This window comes from Dromiciops gliroides, chromosome 2 (assembly GCF_019393635.1).
Source record: "Dromiciops gliroides isolate mDroGli1 chromosome 2, mDroGli1.pri, whole genome shotgun sequence".
In the NCBI taxonomy this organism is placed as follows: Eukaryota; Metazoa; Chordata; class Mammalia; order Microbiotheria; family Microbiotheriidae; genus Dromiciops; species Dromiciops gliroides.
In genome coordinates this window covers 52240816-52256512 of record NC_057862.1, presented here as the reverse complement: position 1 = coordinate 52256512, position 15697 = coordinate 52240816, and the positions used below count along the sequence as shown (strand labels likewise).

At 35.7% G+C, this 15697-nt stretch overlaps 1 protein-coding gene across 1 annotated transcript in view; it reads left to right on the top strand.

Annotated features, from left to right (window-relative positions):
- Window positions 1-15697, top strand: part of ASCC1 (activating signal cointegrator 1 complex subunit 1) — a 129622-nt gene that overhangs the window by 10743 nt on the left and 103182 nt on the right. The window contains exons 3-4 of the mRNA XM_043983014.1: window positions 10299-10398; window positions 12363-12460. Of these exons, the coding sequence (XP_043838949.1) occupies window positions 10299-10398; window positions 12363-12460 (198 nt within the window). The remainder of the gene's footprint in view (window positions 1-10298; window positions 10399-12362; window positions 12461-15697) is intronic.

Sequence of the window (15697 nt, the reverse complement as noted above, 5' to 3'; positions counted from 1 at the left end):
ACATCACTGGGAGGACTGTGATATTGAAAGATGGGCTTTTGTGGTAGAAAGTAGTAGCTTGGGACCTCTGAAAGCTTTTCATCTCCTAGATGCAACCTACCCAGTCTTCCTTCTTAATTTGGGGTCTAACTTGTTCATTTTTAGTATATTTAGTTGTATAACTCTAAATACTTGGTTTTCTGTGGAAAATCATCTGAAAGTCTGCCAGTTTTCTTTTTGTATTTTTATTAGTGTTACCCTGATATAGGAATAGCCTATTTCCACAAACATTTTATAGAGATAATAAAATATGCTTATGGGTCATTAGCTGCTGATGTTTTTCATTTGCTTTTTTAGTACTTAAGGGTCTGCTATTTGTTAGGCACTGTGTTAAGTGCCAAGGATACAAAGACAAAAAGGAAACAGTTCCTGAACTCAGCGTGTTTACATTCTGCTGGGGGGAAATACCATCCATATACATTAATATATACAAAATAAATACAAAACACTTTTTTTGAGGAGAAGATTACTGATGACTAGGGAGCTTAGGAAAGGTCTCTTGTAGGAGTAAATACTCTCTGTGATCTTTTCTAGGCTTTGGAATTCTCCCCTTTTTGTCAAATTTTGAAGACTGAGTATTTTTAAAATTATTGCTTTCTGCACAGATTTCTTCTGTCAGATCTAGTCATCCTTCCTTATTTCTTCTTAAAGTGCTATTTTTACTTGGGGACTGAATTTAGTGGTTCTACTTTTTTGTGTGTTTTTGTTTGTTTTTGTTGTTTTTTTTTGTGTGAGGCAATTGGGGTTAAGTGACTTGCCCAAGGGCACTCAGCTAGTAAGTGTCTGAGGCCAGGTTTGAACTCAGGTCCTCCTGACTCCAGGGCTGGTACTCTATCCACTGTGCCACCTAGCTGCCCCTAGTGGTTCTACTTTTAGTGGTTTTTTTTTCTTTCCATTTTGGCCTTTTTTGGTATAACCAGTGCTTAGCACAGTAACTGGCACATAGTAGTTGCTTAAAAATGCTTATGGACTTGAGGGTAGTATAGAATTGCTGGCAGATGTGTTCCATTGTGTGTTTATATATTATTCCCCTTCTATTTCCCTCTGTAGATGCTCTTAGGATAATTTTGCCTATTTGAATTTCAGTGTTACACTTTGTGCTGGCTGCTTTTCCATTCCACTGCTTCGTGAAATGATTCTGTCAGTATCACAGATTCAAAGCTGGAGGGGACTCTAGAGCTCATCTAGTCCAACTTCTTTATTTGACAATTTAGGAAATTTGAGAATTGGAGAGATTAAGTGATTGGCTCCAGGTCTCACAGGTGGTCAGCACCAGAGCTAGGATTCAAGTACAGATGACCTTCAATTCAGCACCCCCTCCATAATGTTTTGCACACGAGCTTATCTTTCAAACTAGCTTGCCTTCCATTTGGCAAGGAAATTGAATTAACTGCCCAAGGTGGTTTCAGGACTGTTGGCTTCTCAGTATGGAGAATGTTTTATATAAATTGTGTGTTTAGAACTGTGAAATCATTGGTATGAATTCCTGGTGAAGAGATTCTCTGGAGCATTGAGAGGTTAAATGATTGGCCCAGGGTCACAAAGCCAGTGTATAAGAGACAGGACTTGAACTCAGTGCTTCTTGACTTGGTTCTTTAATTACTATGCCATACTAGCTTTAAAAAAAAATCAGTTAAATTTCTATAATAAATCATGATAATTAGAGTGAATTTCTTTACTTTTTTCTATTTCCAGTTTTCCATTTCCATTTTTCTGTTTCAGCAGCTTATTTAAAAAGGCTATCATAACTGAGTGCAGCTTTTTTCTAATTTGGTATTGATTTTCCATCTTTTCCCCTAACCAGTTGGTGATCTGACTGCACATAGGTATCTGGTTTTGAAATAACTCTTGTGTTAGTAACTTTTTTTTTCTTTATAGTTTGTAGTCAGAAGTATATAAATATGGTTTGAAAGCCAGTCCATTGACTTAATATAACAAGACACATATATGTGGGCCTGGCAGTGGATATGGACAGTGAATTGGGCCTTGAATTTATAGTAAGAAAATTGCTGCCTGGATTACATTTGGGAAATTGCACACTGATTTTAATGGTCCCAAGCTGCTTTCCAGCACATAAGTCCCATCTTTTTAGCAAATACATTCTGGTTGTAAATCTTACGGTGCCGCTGTCTCCGAGGAATCTAAGTTGTGGATGACACAGAGGTCATTGGAGAGACTTCTGGTAGTTGGAAGTAGGCTGGAGTGTATTTTCAGGGATGATATGCATTAAAACTGGCATAAGGGCTCTCATTCAGGAAATGGATGATCAGAAAAAGGGAGTGAACTGGTCATTGAAGGCAGCGTGGTCTGGTGGATAGAGTGTTGGATTTGGAGTGTGGAGACCTGTGCCCAAATCTTCCTTCAGACTCCTCCTTGCTGTGAGAAACTGTAGGCAAGTCATTTAACACGCCACGGCTTCCGTCTCCTAGATAGAAAGTGGGTATATTTGGAGCTGGAGCAGGCTCTGGGGCTCAACTACTCCAGTTTTCTCATTTGACAATTTGGCAGCATGTGAATTACCCAGGTGACAGAGTCGTGATGAGTAAAGCACTTTGTAAACATCACAGTATTATATGAATAGGAATGATGAAGCTGACGTTTTATGGTGTTGTGAGATTAAGGCATTAACAGATGGAAAGCCTGAGCACTGATACTGATAAAATGTCAATAAATAGGAGGTAGAGGAAGGCTTCCAGTGTATGGAGCAGATTCTCTCTGGAGGATCTGTGGGAGAGCATGGATACAAATCATTTAGGATGAAAAGGCCTGGATGATGGATGGATGAGATCGCAGGTCTACAGAAGTTTTAAAGATATAGTCAGTTTCATTTTTTTGGTAGTCATCATAGTTCTGTGTCTAGTGCCTTTTAGTTCTATTCTTTTTTTTTTTTAAGTATTTAATTTTTTCTAGTTACACGTAAAGAAAATTTTTAACATTCATTAAAAATTTTTTTTTTGAGTTCCAGATTTTTCTCCCTCCCTCCCCTTACCTCCCTCTTCTCTAAAATGTCAAGCAGTTTGATATAGGTAGTTCTGTTCTTTTTTTTTTTTTCTTTTGTTGAGGCAATTGGGGTTAAGTGACTTGCCCAGGGTCACACAGCTAGTAAGTGTCAAGTGTCTGAGGTCGGATTTGGACTCAGTTCCTCCCAAATCCAGGGCCGGTGCTTTATCCACTGCGCCACCTAGCTGCCCCCCATCTTATTCTCAAAAAAAAAAAAAAAGAATAGAATATAACTACCAGGGCAGCTAGGTGGTGCAGTGGATAAAGCACCAGCCCTGGATTCGGGAGGAACTGAGTCCAAATCCGACCTCAGACACTTGACACTTACTAGGTGTGTGACCCTGGGCAAGTCACTTAACCCTCATTGCCCCACAAAAAAGAAAAAAAAGAAAAAGAATAAGATGGTAGTTTATTTAGGGGCAAGGGAAGGGAAACCATGAAAGAAATCCTTGGACTTCTCATGGGGAGATAGGTATGGAACAAAGCACATGGCTCTGAGGTACCAATCTCCGGTAGTTTTATTCTTTTTTTTTTTTTAAATTAAAAAATTTTTTTATAATTTTTTAATGAAAAATTATTATTTTTTTGTGGGGCAATGGGGTTAAGTGACTTGCCCAGGGTCACACAGCTAGTAAGTGTCAACTGTCTGAGGCCGGATTTGAACCCAGGTACTCCTAAATCCAGGGCTGGTGCTTTATTCCTCTCCCCCCCCCCCAGTTCTATTCTTAAAGAAAGTATTCATGATATACATGACTTGATATTTCTGAGTCTTTTATAAGCCTTTGCATTCTTTGTTTCTTCAGCCAAAATCACTGTCTTTCCTTGTACTAATCTTCACATTGAAATCTTCAAGATTAAAATTATACTTTGGTTTGGAGTAACTCATCGATTTCTTTTTAGAATTTCTCTCCATCTTCCTGTTGGTGAATAAGTTAGAATTCTCTTCATGGTGGCATTTTACTTTTTTGCTTATCATTAACACTGCAACTCAAAATGATCAAGTATCTTAAGAAATTATTTCTTCTTGTCTTTGATTGTATAGTGAAAGAAACAAATTCTACCAAATGTAGTCATAGAGAAGAACCTGTGAGTGGCCCTTCCATCTAGCTACAACTTGGTTTTTCCCTATTTCCTGACAATATAGATATGGTTTGGTTTGCCCAGTGTCCAAAAAATTGATACACTGGAGAAGTTCTTACATTTATGAGTAGTTAAATTAATGTTTCTAACTGGTTTTAAAACTTTGTTATTCTTTAAACCATTTATCCCTCCCTCCCTTTCTTTCTGTGCGCCATTGGCATTGTTGCATTGGGATAGAACTATGGCAGATCAAAGTGGGTATTTTTGTATTTTTGTTTCATAGGTTACTACATCAGTTTTTCATGTGGGTAATCTGGGATTTTTTTAGAATAATATACTTGGCTAAGATTTCCATAACATGTGTAGCCAATACTTGGAATGTTAAATGCATTATAATCTAATTGTAGCACTGTTTTTAGGATCATTTTTTGGAATGAAATGGCCTTTTATAGAGAGGTCTTTTTGGTCCTTTATTATCCCCAAGATGAAACTTGCCTTATACCAAACTTCACTTTATGTGAAATAGTGATATAAAGTTCCAATGAATATAAGTAATACTTATTGAGTACTAGTATATCATACTTAGGCCGTATGGAGGATGCAAGAGCATAAGACACATTTCCTGACATTAAGGAAACTATCATCTATATCAGAAAATACAACAAATGTGAAAAGTTAAATTACTTTCAAGACAGTATGAAAAGTGCCCAATGAGTGGCAGTGATAACACTTATCTAGGAGAGATGAGAGATCACTACTACTTGGGAGAATTAAAGAAAGCATCACAATGTCAGTTGGATTTCTTTGACCTGAAAGAAATAGGGAAAGAAGTTTAGATTAGCAGGTAGTGACATAAGCAAAAGTATGTAGATAGGATAACAAAAGATGTATTTGGGGAACAATGAGTAGACCAATATGACTGGGACAGTTTATATGATGGAATAGTGAGAGACTAGATTGCAGAGAACACCTTCAATATTTGTCCTCATGGAGCCAGTCAGTATATACTTCTTCAACTTGATTTATCATTTGGAGCAGTGATTATCAAAGGATGTACCATGAGTTTTAGGAAGGTGTACCGTGAAATTCTCAGTCCCTCCCCAAAAGCAGTTTTCTGTTCATTCTTCCTGGCTTGGCATTGGGAAGGACACAGTAGCAGCTCTATCTGCAGAGGTGCAAAGCTGGCTCTTCCAATGTGAGTCCTGGCGAAGTAAAGAAAGAGGAGGGAAGGGGGCGGCTAGGTGGCGCAATGGATAAAGCACCGGCCCTGGATTCAGGAGTACCTGAGTTCAAATCTGGCCTCAGACACTTACTAGCTGTGTGACCCTGGGCAAGTCACTTAACCCCCATTGCCCCGCAAAACAAACAAAAAAACAAAACAAAAAAAAACGAAAGAGGAGGGAGAAGAGGAAAAGGTAAAGGAGAGGTGGGGAATCTCAAGGCTCAGCTAATAGGTCTGGAGGCCTAACTGGAATCCTTTTTTGACAGTTTAATTGTTCAGTGTACTGCAATTCCTCACTGTAAAGAATACTCTGCTGTGAGTAAAAAAGGTTTGAGAAAGGTGGGACTCTTTTTTTTTTTTTTAAATGTATGAGGTATTTTATTTTTTCCGTTACATGTAAAGATAGTTCTCAACTTTTGTTTATACATGCTTTACAATTTCAGATTTTTCTCCCTCCCTCCCCTCCCTCCCCCCTCCCCTAGACAGCAGGTAATCTGATATAGGTTATATCTATATATCTCTATACATATACATATAGATATATATACATATACACACACATATGTATATACACATAATAACATTAATCCTATTTCTGCATTAATCCTGTTACAAGAGAAAGAATCAGAGCAGTGATGCAAAACCTCAAAATAGAAAAAAAAACAGCACCCAAAACAAAAGAAATAATATGGTTCAATCAGCATCTATACTCCACAGTTCTTTCTTTCTTTTTTTTTCTTGGATTTGGAGATCCTCTTCTATCATGAGTTCCCTGGAACTCTTCTGTACCATTGCATTGGTGAGAAGAATATAGTCCATCACAGTAGGTCAACACTCAATGTTGATGATACTGTGTACAATGTTCTTCTGGTTCTGCTCATCTCACTTATCATCAGCTCACGTAAGACCCTCCAGGTTTCTCTGAACTCTTCCTGCTCATCATTTCTTACAGTACAATAGTATTCCATTGTATTCATATACCACAACTTGTCCAGCCATTCCCCAATTGATGGGCACCCCCTCAACTTTCAATTCCTTGCTACCACGTAAAGAGCAGCTATAAATATTTTTGTACATGTGGGTCCCTTTCCCCCTTCCATGATTTCTTTGGGCAAAAGACCTAAAAGTGGGATTGCTGGGTCAAAGGGTATGCACAGCTTTATCGCCCTTTGGGCATAATTCCAAATTGCTCTCCAGAATGGTTGGATCAGTTCACAGCTCCACCAACAATGCATTAGTGTTCCAATTTTCAGGTGGGACTCTTTTTAAGAATATTTCTTACTTTTCCTAATGTCTGACCTCCATCTTGAGTGACACTTAACCCCAATCTTCATCCCTCTCAGGAAAAATCCAGACTCCTTCTTTATCTAGACCAGGGTTTCTTAAACCTTTTCACTCAGGACCCCTTTTCACCCGAGAAATTTTTACATGACCCTGGGCGTATAGATATATAAAATAGGTATGCAAATTGAACATTTACTGCCAAATTTTTCACAACCCTCACATTCAGTTATGTGACCCTATGGGGTTGTGACCCACAGTTTAAGAAATTTTGATGTAGACTCTTCGGCCCATTTCTTCCTTTCAAATGGTGATGGGCTGCTCCAGAGGGTGACGTCCTTGAGAGCAAGGACTAACTTTTTCTATTTGTGCTTCTTGTGCTTATCACAGTGCTTGGCATGTAATGAAAGTTTAATACGTGCTTCTTACTCATTCATCCATTTTGGGAATCACAATACCTTATAATAATTTGATTTTATATATTGTCTCTTTCTCTATTCCCAGTACAGTATGGGATGTTCATAATCATAAAAATAGTATTTTTTCTTTTTTCTTTTTAAAAAATATTTTATTTTCTTTTTAATTTTTGCCAATTACATGTAAAGGTATTTGTTTGAGTTCCAAATTTTTCTTCCACCCTTCTTCCCTCCCCTCTCCCAAAGCCAGCAAGCAACCTGATATAGGTTATATGTTATAATCATGTTAAACATATTTCCGTGGGCAGCTAGGTGATACAGTGGATAAAGCACTGGCCCTGGATTCAGGAGGACCTGAGTTCAAATCCAGCCTCAGACAGTTGAAACTTACTAGCTGTGTGACCCTGGGTAAATCACTTAACCCTCATTTCCTTGCAAAAAAAACACCCCCCCCCAAAACCAAATGAACATGTTTCCACATTAGTCTTGTTATAAGAGAAGAATTAAAACAAAAAGAAAAAAAAAACACAAGAAAGAATAAACAAGAACAATAACAAAAAAGCAACGACAAAAGTGAAAATAGTATGCTTCAATCTGCATTCAGATTCCACAGTTCTTTTTCTGGATGTGGAGAACATTTTCCACCATAAATCTTTTGGCATTGTCTTAGATCATTGTATTGCTGAGAAGAGTTAAAGCTATCACAGTTGATCATCACACAATGTTGTTGATACTGGGTACTGTGTTCTCTTGGTTCTGCTCATTTCACTCAGCATCAATTCATGTAAGTTTTTCCAGGTTTTTCTGAAATCCATCTGCTTATCATTTCTTTCTTTCTTTTTTTTGAACAGTATTTTTATTAAAACAAATTTTGTCAGACAACGAATGCTACAAATTCCGGGTATGTTTAGCAACAGTACAATCCCTAAGAATCACAAGATTTTAGAGCTGAAAGTGACCTTAAATAGACTTCATTTCACTCCTCACCACCAATTCCTTTTTTTAAAAAAGATATTATCTGCTTATCATTTCTTACAACATAATAATATTCTATTACATTCATATGCCACAACTTGTTTATCCATTCTCCAATTGATGGGCAAAGAATTTCCAATTCTTTGCTGCTACAAAAAGAGCAGCTATAAATATTTGGTACATGTGGGTCCTTTTCACTTTTTTATGATCTCTTTGGGATACAGACCTAGTAGTGGTATTACAGGGTCAATGGATATACAGTTTTATAGCCCTTTGGGCACAGTTCCAAATTGCTTTCCAGAATGGTTGGATCAGTTCACAACTCCACCAGCAATGCATTAGTGTTCCAATTTTCCCACATCACCAACATTTATCATTTTCCTTTTTTGTCATATTAGCCAATCCTATAGGTATGAGGTAGTACCTCGGAGTAGTTTTAATTTGCATTTCTCTAATCAATAGTGATTGAGAACATTTTTTCATATGATTATAGATAGCTTTAATTTCTTCATCTGAAAACTGCCTGTTCATATCCTTTGACCAAGAAACATGTATTCTTTAGTAGTCTTTATCTATTTATTTATTCATCCATCTATCTATCCATCTATCCATCTATCTATCTATCTATCTATCTATCAATCTCTCATCTTTGACTTGGTAAAAAAATCATTCTTTGCCTCATTCTTTGCGTACTTAGCCTTAATTACTGAATGGGCTTTGCCTCAGGCAAACTGAGACCTGGGAAAGACCTTATTTTCAAAAGACCAAGGTGTCTTACTTCATCCAGGGCCATCTTCAGTTTTTCCCATCTATATCTTGCCACTGGACCCAGATGGCTCTGGAGGAGAGAGAGTGTGAGGCTGGTGACTTTGCATAGCTCTCCTTCACTTAAATCCAGTTCATTCAAATCACAACATCACCTCCCAATGTCATGGTCCTCATTGAGAACAAAGGATAGACAATAACAACAAAAACAACAATATTAGCATATGTGTGTGTGTGTTTGTGTATATACAAAAATAAAATTCTAGTTTCTCCCTTGGTTTATTAACTAATATATTTTTGTTTATCTTTCTTTAGACTTATCCAAAACTGAGAGACATTTAAATCTCCTGTCACTATTGTGTTACTGTTTGTGTCTTTTTGTAATTCATTTAATGTTTGCTTTATGAATTTAGAGGCTGACATTTGGAGCATATAATTTCTGTATTGATGTTGGGGGTGTTTTTGGTATGTAGTTCCTTTCAGCATAATATAATTACCTTGTTTATCTCTTTTGTTTCAAATGTTTGTTTTTGCTGCTTCTGTTTCTTTTCAGTAATTTGATACCTAGTAAATTTCTGCCCCAGACCTTCATGATTCTGTCTGTCTTTGTTTTTAAACAGATTGTAGGCTTTTTCTTATCCAATCTGTTACTCTCTTTTATTTTAATAGATTGCTAAATATATCATATTTAAAATCATGAGAGTTAGGTTTGTGTTTTCCTCCATTTGTCTCTATTATGATGCTGTTGTTTTTTTCAAATTAGGTTTTTCCCCTTCTTCCTCTGTAAAAAAAGTGCTATATCGCTTTACTTATTTTAGCTTACTCTATTTTAAGACAGTCTTATTCATACAGACTGTCTTCTGTTTATTCTCAAACCCTCCTACCCCCTTGTTGCCCTTTTCCCTAGTTTTGCAGTTTTGCTTATTAGTTCATTTTTCCTTTTTTGCTTTTATCTATTTATTCTTCCTCTCTTTCCCCCCCTCTCAGTTAAATGGTCAAATGATATTTCTTTCTTTTCTCCCTTTTGGATTTTGTTTATAAGTTTTAAAATTTCATTTTCTGCATTTTTTTCTTTAAAAAAGTCTTTCCCTTATTATATCTTTATTATTTATCTTCCCTTTCTATCTATTTAAAATTTTTTCTTTTGATTCATGGCCCATATACTTATATAGTCCTTCTTTAGCATCTGTATTCCTCTTAGAAGCATTAAAGCTTCTAAGGTGCCTATTTTGGCATTCTTCTTCTGAACAGTTACTATGTTACTGTCTTGTAGATCTTGCCCTCTGACCCCCTTTTTCTTTTGTACTTCACTTGTAAAAATACTAATTCCTGTAGATGATAAAGATTCCTACTTGGTAGGAATTTTCCTCTGGCCCTGATTGTATATTATTGATCTTTGTCCTGAACAGATTATATTGGAATAAGCTGTGCTTTAAAAAATGAAACACAAAAAAATGTGAAGATGGGGGAAAGATTTGTAGTCCATCCAGTTTCTTAAAGATTTAATTGTTTCTGTGCAGAGCCCATGGAGTATTCAGAAGAGCTCAGTGATTCCTGTATGGTGGAGCAGACCGAAAGAGGCTTCCAGTGTTCAGTGGCAGTCCCTAGTCTACTGTTCAAGTAAGTTCATTAAGTTTTATATAAGTTTTATGCTCATAGGAAACATGGTAGAAGGTAGAAACGTGATTCTTCCCTGCTACTTTCATTTCAACTGAGATATCTAATGGCTAATTATGTTTTAGTTTACCTGTATTCATTGTTTTGGGAGTAAGCATTACATTACCACCATTCTTTCTGATCCATACTTCTTAGTAGTTATACAAACATCTCTTTTGGAGCACTAGGTAATACACTTTTCCCAGATCCATCTTTGTAGATAACTTGTAATCTTTGTATGATAGTCACACTGATAAATTTAGTATGCCATACTAACATATTTACTTTGCATATTGAGTATTATTATAGATTAATTATAGACATAATTTAGTATTCTAGAATGCCAGATAATTTGACATTTCCTCCTGTGAGGTAAGCATCTTTCTAATTTTGAGCTTCCTCTAAACTAGATACCTTAGAAATAAAAGTCTTTTTTTTTTTTTTAACAAAAGGAAAACTATCAGATAAGTCTTTTGACAGATTTCTTTCCTGATGTTATCCTTTTCATGGTTATTAACCTAAATGTTCCTTTCTCTTCTCATTTGTTTTATGGTTCCACTAGTTCTTGGTCAAAGCCTATTTATATCATTGTTTTACCTCTTAAATCTTTAGATAGACACACATTTCTTTTTGGAGACAAAGTCTTTATCAGTCTTTGTTTTGTAAATGCCAAGATGTCCAAACTATTGCCATCTTCTTGCAAACATTGTATATTCCCATAATTCTGGGGCCCCAAAGCAAGACCATTTTTTTCTCCTTATTTGTTATTTCAGAACTAGATACAACAATAAACATATGTAGAATGTTCATCATATTCAAGGCTTTGTAGTATGTATTGAGAATACAAAGTAGTGTAAGAGTCTTTGCCCTCTTACATCTCATAATCTGGGTGGGGAGTTAGGAGGTATGTATTATTAATAACTAATGATACAAGGTGGCATACCCTAGGAAATAGAATTTTTTTTTGTTTTGCTTCAACCTTATCATAATAATAATAGCTAATATTTATGTAGTGCTTTCACTGTGCTAAGGACTTTACAATTATTATGTCCATTGATCCTCCCAACAACCCTGGCAGATAGGTACAATTATTACCCCCTTTTGCAGATAAGGAAACTGAGGCAAATAGGGTTAAATGACTTGTCTAGGGTCACACAGCTAGTAAATGTCTGAGGCCAGATTTGAACTAAAGTCTTCCTGACTCCAGGCCCTGGCCTCTACTTTGCTACCCAGCCCCGTATGTTATAAACTAAACCAATTCTCTCACTCACATTTTCTTTCTTTTTTTTGGTGATCCTCCATATGCTTTGGGTTTATTTCTATTCTACTATTCCATGCAACTTTATAGTGGATGTTTCTATAGTTTCTGATATCTTGTACCTATACTGACTTTTTTTTTTTTGTTTTTTAAGTGAAGCAATTGAGGTTAAGTGACTTGCCCAGGGTCACACAGCTAGTAAGTGTCAAGTGTCTGAGGTCGGATTTGAACTCAGGTACTCCTGACTCCAGGGCTGGTGCTCTATCCACTGCGCCACCTAGCTGCCCCTACTGGCTTTCAATAAGTTGGAGCCTGGTATTATAAAGGAAAATACTACCATACCTTACTCAGCTTCCTACAGCACAAATGGAGAAGGAACATAGCTCAGTGAATGCACAGAAGGCCCTGTGAAGGTGATAAGCTGGGGGTTGGCCTTCAAGAGTCACAGTTGTTGAATCCAGGTTAATAATCCTGCTTCTCATGTCTTTAAGGCTTATCTGAAATCTATGTATTTCTCTCTATCATAGACCTTTTGCCACTTGCTAATTTTCTTTACTAATATAGAATTCACGATGCTGAGTGAAATAAAATTTTGTGACATGTTATGATTTAAAACATTTTAGCCACTTATTTTGCAAACATTTGAATTACTTTTTTCTTTATGTTGCAGGTATATAATTGGGAAGAAAGGCGAGACCAGAAAGAAACTAGAAATGGAAACTCGAACTTCTATTAACATTCCTAAACCTGGAATGGAAGGAGAAATTGGTGAGATTTAGCATGCATGTAAAACAGTCGTTTTCACTTTTGTGTATATGTGAAAATAAGGTATGTCTAGCTGAATGTAGTTATATTCTTTTTTGTTGTTTTTAAAAATATGAACAAAAATCTATTTTCTCTTTTCCCTCATAGAGGAAAAAAAGAAAAACCAAACCCTTGTAACAAATTTTTAATAAGTATGTAACAAATATAGTTAAACAAAACTAATTCTTTCATTGGATATATATTTTTTAAAAAACCCACATATGTTTCAATTTGTATCCTTAGTTCATTACCTCTTTCAAAAGGGGAGTAGCATGTTTTGTCATGGATCATCTGGTTTCCCTGGCTGGTCATTGTATTGATTAGAATTCTTAAGGCTTTCAAAGTTGTTTTTGTCCTTACAGTGTTGTTATTGTATATAAAATTGTTCTTTTGGTTCTGCTTACTTCACTCTATCAGTTCATATGAGGCTTCTCTGAAATTGTCCCTTTCATCAGTTTTTATAGCACAATAATATTTCATTACATCATTGTGCCCTAATTTGTTTAGCCATTCCCCAATTGATTCCTCCTTTAGTTTTTAGTTCTTTTTCACCATGAGAAAAACTGCAATATTTGTGTATATATGGGTCCTTTTCTTCTTTCTTTGATCTTTTTGGGGTCTAGGCCTAGTAGAGGCATTGCTGGGTCAGAGGATATGCATAGTTTATTTTTATTTTTTATAAATATTATTTAATTTTTTTCAAATTACATGTAAAGATAGTTTTCAACATTAATTTAAAAAATATTTTTGAGTTCCAAATTTTTCTCCCTTTTTCCTTGCTCTTCCCCCTTCCCAAGATAGCAAGCAATCTGATATAGATTATACATGTGCAGTCATGTTAAACATATTTCCATATTAGTCATGTTATAAAAGAAGAATAAGAACAAAAGGGAAAAAACCATGAGAAAGATTAAGAAAACAAAAACCAAAAAGTGAAAATACAGGGTGGACCAAAAGTCACAAAGGGGTCTGATGCTTTAATAACTTTTTGAAAATTATTTTTTCTTTATTTTTCACCATTTACAAGATTGGATTTTTCACACATAAATTCATTTCCTTTATATACTGTATACAGTACTATAGTATTTTAAATTAAATAAAAATAAAGGAGTTATTAAATATTCATAACTTTTGGCCCACCCAAAAGTTATGAATATTTTGACCTGCATTCAGACTCCATAGTTCTTTCTCTGGATGTGGAGAACATTTTCCATCATGAGTCTTTTAGAATTGTCTCAGATCATTGTATTGCTGAGAACAGCTAATTCTATCATAATTGATCATCATTACAATATTGCTGTTGCTGTATACAATGTTCTCCTTGTTCTGCTCACTTCACTCAGCATCAGTTCATGTATGTCTTAACAGGTTTTTATGAAATCCACCTGCTCATCATTTCTTATAGCAGAATAGTATTCTGTTATATTCATATACCATATGCATTAGTGTCCCAGTTTTCACAATAGGATATGCATAGTTTAGTAACTTTTGGGCATAGTTCAAAATTGTTTTCCAGAATAGCTGGATAGTTGGATCCAGATTTCCAGAACTGTTGGATCAGTTTACTGCTTCACCAACATTGTATTAGTATGCCTATTTTTTTATAGCTCTTCAAACATTTTTTTTTTTTTGGTCAGCTTTCATAATCTGATGGGTATGGAGGGTAGAATATCAGAGTTATTTTAATTTGCATTTCCCTATTACTGAGTGGAGCTTTTTTTTCTTTTTAAACATAGCTGTTGATAGCTTTGATTTCTTCCTTAGAATACTATCTGTTTTTTTGTTGTTGTTTTTATTTGTTTTTGCAGGGCATTGAAGGTTAAGTGACTTGCCCAGGGTCACACAGCTAGTAAGTGTCAAGTGTCTGAGACCAGATTTGAACTCAGGTCCTCCTGAATCCAGGGCCAGTGCTTTATTCACTGCGCCACCTAGCTGCCCTAGAATACTACCTGTTAATATCTTTTGACTGCTTATCAACTGGGAAATGGCTCTTATTCTTATACATTTGAATTAGATCTTTATATATCTTGGAAATGAAACCATTATCAGAAAAACTTGCTTCAAAGATTCCTCCTTTCCTCTCCTCCAGTTACCTGTTTCCCTTCTAATTTTAGCTGTATTGATTTTTGTTTGTGCAAAAGCTTTAAATTTTTTTGGGGGGTGGGGCAGGGCAATGAGGGTTAAGTGACTTGCCCAGGGTTACACAGCTAGTTAGTGTCAAGTGTCTGAGGCTGGATTTGAATTCAGGTCCTCCTGAATCCAGGGTCAGTGCTTTATCTACTTTGCCACCTAGCCGCCCCTAAAATTTTTTGTTATCAAAATTGTCTATTTTATTTTCTGTGATTCTCTCTGTCCTTTGTTTGACCATGAACTCTTCTTCTATACATAGAAAAGAAGGATGATTTCTTCTGTGCTCCTCTATTTTTTTTATGATGTCACCCTTAATGTCCAAGTCATATATTCTTTTTCAGCTTATCTTGGAATACATTGTGAGATGTTGGTTTATACCTGTTTTCTGGCAGACTGCTTTCTAGGTTTTTCAGAAATTTTTAGTCAAATATTGATTTCCTTTCAGATCTACTTCAGGAGCTATGTTTTGGGATTTATCGTATGTGAGGCTATTGTGTTCTTTTGCTTCTTTATATCGTTTACCTTCTCTGTTCAGTGATTAATCTCTATTTCGTAGCCAATACCAAATCATTTGGATAATTGCTACTATGTTTAAGTTCTGGTACTGCTAGACCCCTTCCTTCTCAATTTTTTTCATCATTTTCCTTGAGATTCTCGATCTTTTGTTCTTCCAGAGGAATTTTGTTATTCTTTTTCCTAGCTCTACAAAGTAATAATTTGGTAGTTTGATTGAAGTGTCACTGAATTAATTTAGGTAGCATTGTCATTTTTATTGTATTTACTTGGCTTATCTATAAGGAATTAATATTTCCTCCATATTTTATTTGTATGAAGTATTTTGTGGTTGTTTTCATGTAGTTCTTTTGTTTTTATGTTACCATAATGTTCCCTGGTATTCTCTGCTCCAAAGGAGTCATCTGATGTCACAAGTAGTATATTTAATTTTTAAAAAATAATAAATATTTTTATTTATAGTTTTGAGTTCCAAATTTTATCCCTCCTTCCCTCCCATCCCCCCCTACTCTGAGGCAGTAAGCAATCATATATGGGTTTGTGAGAAAATAATTGGTT